The 6,432-nt window shown below is 35.1% G+C and overlaps 1 protein-coding gene across 1 annotated transcript; it reads left to right on the top strand.

Annotated features, from left to right (window-relative positions):
• Nucleotides 1-1,469: 1,469 nt before the first annotated feature.
• On the top strand, nucleotides 1,470-6,132 carry LOC111505760 (uncharacterized). Its single transcript, XM_023160624.2, has 2 exons — nucleotides 1,470-1,761; nucleotides 5,668-6,132. The coding sequence occupies exons 1-2, from the start codon at nucleotides 1,575-1,577 to the stop codon at nucleotides 6,105-6,107; spliced, it is 627 nt and encodes a 208-aa protein (XP_023016392.1). The 5' UTR covers nucleotides 1,470-1,574; the 3' UTR covers nucleotides 6,108-6,132.
• Nucleotides 6,133-6,432: the final 300 nt, after the last annotated feature.

The following is a 6,432-nucleotide window of genomic DNA, read 5'->3' as shown; positions in this document are numbered from 1 at the left end:
AATTTGTACACACGCAAAAATAAGTTTTTTCCAAATTTTGGAGAAAAATTTTGGAAAAACCAAAAGAGATAAAAAAATTTTTCCTCCAAATTTTTATTTTGTTTTATGTGATAATTCATTAAACCAAAAACTATAGTGAAATAAAAACATGAAGGAAAATTTTATTTTTAATTTTGATCACTTGATATGGATTGACCCTAGACTTTGCCAATAAGATGTTCAGATCTTGGGTAATAAAGCATATTTTGATTTGATTTGAGTACCCCAGGGCAGTGTGCTGGAGCCACTATTATGTATTATCTATATAGATTAGATACAAGCAAAACCACGAGATTCTTGCAGACCACTGTTTAAGGAAAAGAAAATCCTCACTGTAATATCTATTTTTATTATTGAAACTATATGTCTCATAGCAAAACATCAAAATCGATTTTCAATTAACACAAACGCCACTCGACAAAAAAAACGACTTTAATTTGAGCATTGCAAAATATTCCCTCATTGAAGACTAAAATGGGTTAAAAATGTTCAGTCACCTTCCATTAAATCTGAAATTTGCATGCAATAACGTAAACTTTAGGGAAGTTTTGAAGGATTTTTATCAGAGTTCAGTTTATCAGAGTACTATCAAGAAACTTTTTGATTCGACTTGTGGCTGCCTCATTTTATGTAATATTGAAAATTTCCAAATAAACTCTTATTGGCTATATTCGTGCAAGTGATGTATTATGCTATGTGAATACTAATTGTTTGTGTTATTTTTTTGTTCTTTGTACATATGTTCAATAACTACCTGAAATTTTATTCAACAACTACCTGCCAATGTGTACTTATTTTATTGTGTATAGGTAGTTTTCGAGAACATTACTCGAATAATTATTACTCGACAAGTAGCGATAGCTACTATGTGTGAATTTGTTTCTCGAATTATTTTAACCAAGCTTTGTCAATAAGAAGTTAATCTTCAGACAATAAAGCATATTTTGACTTTGACTTTGACCATATGAATGGTTTTGCTTTCATCAATTTATATGTTCATGATGCCCCTGTTGCATATTATGGAACATATTAAAACTTAACTCTGAATATAATCAGTATTACATTGAGAAATATTGAATTGAATATTTTGGTACCAATAAAATCAAATGGGATAAGTAAAGGCGATGAAATCTCCGTTCAGACAAAAATTGTCTGCCAGTGAGGAAGATAGTGTCTTTTCCTTTACATTTTGTATCTGAAAGAACTTTCTATGTATCCTATAAAAATTGTTCATTAGAGTTATTTCTTTCTTCTTTTCTTTGAAGGTTTCCCACATTTTTTGTTTAATGATGGAGAATAAGAAAGCCAAAAAACTTTTTCGCAAAATATTAAATATGAAAAAAAAATGACTTATTGTATTTTACGCATGACTTCCATGTATGATTTCCCGTTATGTTTTTACCCAATTCAATCAAGCAGTAGTAATTCGAAATCGTGAAAAATCTTGAGTCAGTTTGACATCAAAAAGTGTCACGCCGAATTTTCAAAATGTGAACTGTAAAGAATAAATAAGTTATTACAAAGCCTATAGCGAAATGTTGGATTTTCAAAAAATATTTCGCTGTTACATACTTCCAGGCTTGGTTAACTCTCAGCTAGCGTTTGTGGGCATATACTGTCTTTTGATTTACCATTCTGAAGTCTCCCAGAAAGAAATAAAACTACCCTCTTTCGCATACTCCCTTATGATAGCTAACTCACTGGCAGGATTGACAAAATTTGGTAAGTTGATTGATTTTTGGAGTATGTTTTCAGTGTTTAAAATGGACTTTATAGTGGATTCGGTGGATGCATAATTCTGTTTTGAATAGTAACAAGTTGAATCGCTCATTTTCGAAGAGAACATTCACATGGAGGGAGACCGGCGGGAGAGTTGAAACCCTTTATGTTCAAACACGCAAAAAATTCAAACTGTTCCTTAATTCTTGAGCATTCAATGATATAGTTATTATTATGTGAAAGATGGGTGTTATTCACTTACTAAGATTTAGTTAAGAAAAATAAGTCGATTTGTGGTAGGAATGTCCCCAAAGCATGGGAGAGTTGAGCCTAGTAGCAGGAAGATTTAACTATATCTAAGTATTTATATTAAAAATAAAGGCAAACTTTTTGTAAATCTAGAATATTTAAAATAAAATATCATATAATGAAGTTTTATTCAAACAGTCAAACCAAGTATATAATGCAATTTTAGAAGCGGTGATTTTTACCAAAAACATTTTGTATGAGTTTACTTGAGAAAATAACAGGAGTTAATTTTACTTTCATTTGTGAAAAACAAGACATGCAACCTTTTATTCGATTACTTTTTGGGCTCTTTCGAAATTATTTGATTCGTAGGTGTTTTTGGGGATGATGTATCTGAATTTGAAAACGATGTTCTATTATATCGATTCCTAATATACTTTTCGTGAATGATTGATCTTATTTTCCCCTGTAAAACAACACGCTCACGAGAATAATAAGTAAATTGATGGATGTAGCAATTTCTATGAGGAAATCATCATGAAAAATGAGAATTGAAACTTTCTATATTTTTAATCACTTTTATTTGTGGCTAATATTACTGCAGTTTTGTCCTATAAGGACATCTGTAGTTTCGTCTCATAAGAGCATCTGCAGTAACGTTAGTTACAAATAAAAATGGTAAAAACATAGAAAGTTTCAAGTCTTATTTTTCAGAATCATAATTTTTAATTGTGTCTTGTTGAAGGAATTTTTACATAATTTTTGCATGTTAGTGGCAATAATGATATATGAAGTTTTCAATAACTTTAGGTACCTACTGGTAAATCCGACACATCTTTTGAAACAGTTGCTAGGATATACAGAGTCTCATATCTTGAACGTATCCTTTTGGTCTTTTGTGATATATGGCTATACAAATCAAGGAAATTTTCCATCAGTCACCATCAAAAAATCTTCCAGCATGTGGAATTATAAAGTCTTCTTTTCTTCATGTTCGATTCCACTATATTGAATACGTTTTCCAGCTTGATACGATTGTTTTCATTTTTTTACTTTCTTTACCAATCTCACTTTCTAAAATTCTTTTTTTTTTTACAAATTTCGAATGCAACATCTTTGTTACCATCGTTTCTACACTCTGTCTCATTCCTACTATTCTGAGTAATTTTCTGTTTACCTTTTTCTATTTTTGATGTTATGCGTCAATATTCGCTTCAATGAACAGATATCTCCTCAAGTGCTGAATTTTGTATTTATCTATTGGAAGACAGATAGCCGATTGGTTATCGGGAATGGTTCGTTTTACCCATTCAATCGATCGCTATGTGGAACGGTGGTTGGAGCCCGACGGCCGAACGATCGATTTCCATTGCTTATCGTCCAACCCGTGCTAGGAATCAACTGTTAAAAGGTAAGACCTCGTTGATCTTTAGCTCGTACAAGTTTCAACTCTTGAGGTTTGTCTTTTTTGAAAGGGTGCCAGCTGGTTGACGAAAAAAACATATCTAGGGTTCTGATGGCCGCTGTTTTTTCAGGAAAGGCACCAGAATTTCATTTACAATTATGCTTGGCAAAACACTCATCACGCTTCCTTGCGTACGATGGATTAAATACCCCTAACTTGACTTTATTGTCAGTTTGTAGAAGTTGGTCGAATCGGGGTAAACTATATTTTTCCGGTGACTCAATTGAATTATCAAGGCCATCACATACCTTACTAATATTTGAAGTATTGTAAAAATTCATAATATTTCTCTTTTTTACTTCTGACCACCGAAAATACGTTAGTTCTCGAATCGGCTAATGACATCCAGTATGGCGTTGTGTTTTTGACAAACAATGAGCAAGTGCTTAGAGGCTTGTCTGTCAGAGAGGATTTCCTCTAGATATATGCGAATTATGATTTATTGCTTAGGACTGATGCATAAACCCACCTTTAGATGATATTTTTTTTGGGATGCACAAGTACTACAGAAAAATCTTTACGATGATCTGGTAGCGGTTTCTGTGCAAAAATGATGGTTTAGGTTACGCTAGGTTAGGTCCGAAGTGAGTGGGTCTATTCAACTCTCCAGCGCAACCCGCAAGGATTTATTGTGGCTCACACCTATTCATACTCGACCAAATAAACCCAGCTTCTTAACGAAGCCGATTAGTTTGTATGGTGAATGATCTTTCAGGTCTGATGGTAAGAGTAATGCTCTGCCGAACTCTAAAAACCTGATTCGGTTCCCAGCGGGGTATGCGCTCTGCTATTTCATTATTTTTCAAACAGAGGCGACACACACACTGTCTTCCGACAGTCCGAGTCTCTGCATACGATGATTCAAATGACAGTGACCTATAAAGGCCTGTTAGACATCGTAGTTCATCCCTACTGTAGTCCAACAACTGTTTGGTATCAAGCTTCGAAGAGTGAATAAACACCTTGGAGTGAGCCAATCCTGGAGTCTGCCAGAATTCCATAAATCTCCTTGCCATCCAGATGTTCAATGTTTGTTTGGCAAAGCCTAAAACGATGCCAATGACAGGTTCTGGCCCGAGGAAGCTGCTCGCAGCACCCTCCTTTGCATGGGAGTCAGCAGCCTCATTGCCTTCCAGGCCAGGAATTCAGACCAGAGACAATCTGTTAAGTCTGGTTTACGTTGGATTTGAATCGCTTGTAGATTATACGAGTATTTATTTAGAAAAACAACCACGGAAATTCATCATTCCACAAAGACCCTCTTCTTCAAATGAAAATGTTCGCAATGACAGCTGTAGTTTTCCGAGTTAAAGAGAAAATAAGGAGGTGTTTTGGTCATCTCCTGATGTTAACATGGTTAGAAAAACGGCAGTGGTTTAGTTCTGCTGTGTAGGGAAGATGTTTTTATTGGATTTTTTGTAATTGTATATTCATGATTTTTTATTCTCGTTAAGGTTATGGAGAATGACTTACCATATTTTGAATCATTTAGAAAAATGTGTCATTTCAAGTGTTTAAATCAAAAGTTAGTGAATAACTTCATAAAGTAGCTAAGGTAGGTATGTTCAGAGTGAGAGGGTCTATATTTCACCCTCCATTGTAACCTGTAACTCAACCAAATAAATCCCGAATCTGATCCTCTAAATTAACTTGCATCCATCTCTGCCGGAATGTGCAGCTATATAATCGCATGCACCTGTAGATCATCTGGAATATCATCTACGATATACATAATGACATACTGAAGATATTCCAATCAATTGGTCAATATTGAGGTTGTCTGATTCTCTAGGTGCAAGATTCCCATCTCAATTTTCGCAGCAACTTTGCCAGATGAAGGCATCTGCAAGTCTGCTATACCTGTTCCTCTCCTAATACAAATGATGTTTCTGCTGCTCAAGAATTTGCTGCAAGGCACATTTAAAAATGTTTCTCAGTGTGTCTAAGCTGAGTAAACATTGATGCCAATAGAACAATGGTGGATTGAACCTACTGGGTTGCAATAAATCGGTAGTATAACCAGAAATCAGGTCTAGCCAACATTATGTGATTTCTTTTTACGGTTCAACTGTTTGACTTTCAAGTGAAAGAAATATAAGCAGTGGAACTTTTCAGGTAGTACCCCGTCAGCATACTCGTCAATTTCGCAAAAATGAGCTGATACCACAAGTAACTCTAAGATTTATTATTTTCAGTTCCAGATGACTCCTTTTACGAACTGCGGCTTCTGCTGGACTACGCACAGCTTATTATGGCTCTTCCCCTCATAACAACGGAATTTTTGATCACGCACCAGATCTTTCCAGAAGAGATTTCGGGAATTCCGGTTTATATCGGCTTCACGGCACTGATGCTCTTCATCATATTCGAGTACAAACGACAAGACCTAACCGATCTGACGATAATCCTGAGCCTTTTCCTGTACGCTTCGACGGGGATATTTCATCAGCCGATGGCGATCGTAGGATCAATTTTTTTCTCCGTGGGATACTTTTCCTATAAAAGAAATGAAGGCGTTTGTTTGAGAAACCAGAACTATTTCAACTTGTGCATGGCAGTATTTGGCTTCCTTTCTGTGGTTGCGTTTGAACCTGAAAAACTTCTGAGCATCCCATCTGACATGAGTTTATTGTGATTGGATCAGTAAATTTTTCAAAATATGTAGTTAATTTTTTTCTCTGATCAACATGTTCAAATACAAGTTTTATTATATACGAGGATTGTTCGAAGAATAATTGAATGTTTGGCGATTTTCTGATATCGAAAAAAATGGATCAAAGAATTTGCATCAAAGTTTGTGTAGAAATGGAATTAGGTGCTCAAAAACACTTGAAATATTGACAGTGGCATACGGTGACTGTACGCCGAGTCATACAAATGTATACAAGTGGTACAAGCTTTTGATAGAAGGTAGACAAGATCTGATTGACGCCGCTCGCCCTGGACGCCCCAGCACATCA

Source organism: Leptinotarsa decemlineata, unplaced genomic scaffold (assembly GCF_025532065.1).
Source record: "Leptinotarsa decemlineata unplaced genomic scaffold, Ldec_3_MD MMD2_tig00000008_RagTag_RagTag, whole genome shotgun sequence".
Lineage (NCBI taxonomy): Eukaryota > Metazoa > Arthropoda > Insecta > Coleoptera > Chrysomelidae > Leptinotarsa > Leptinotarsa decemlineata.
Note: the sequence above shows the minus strand (reverse complement) of the source record. Positions and strands in the feature narration are given on the sequence as shown.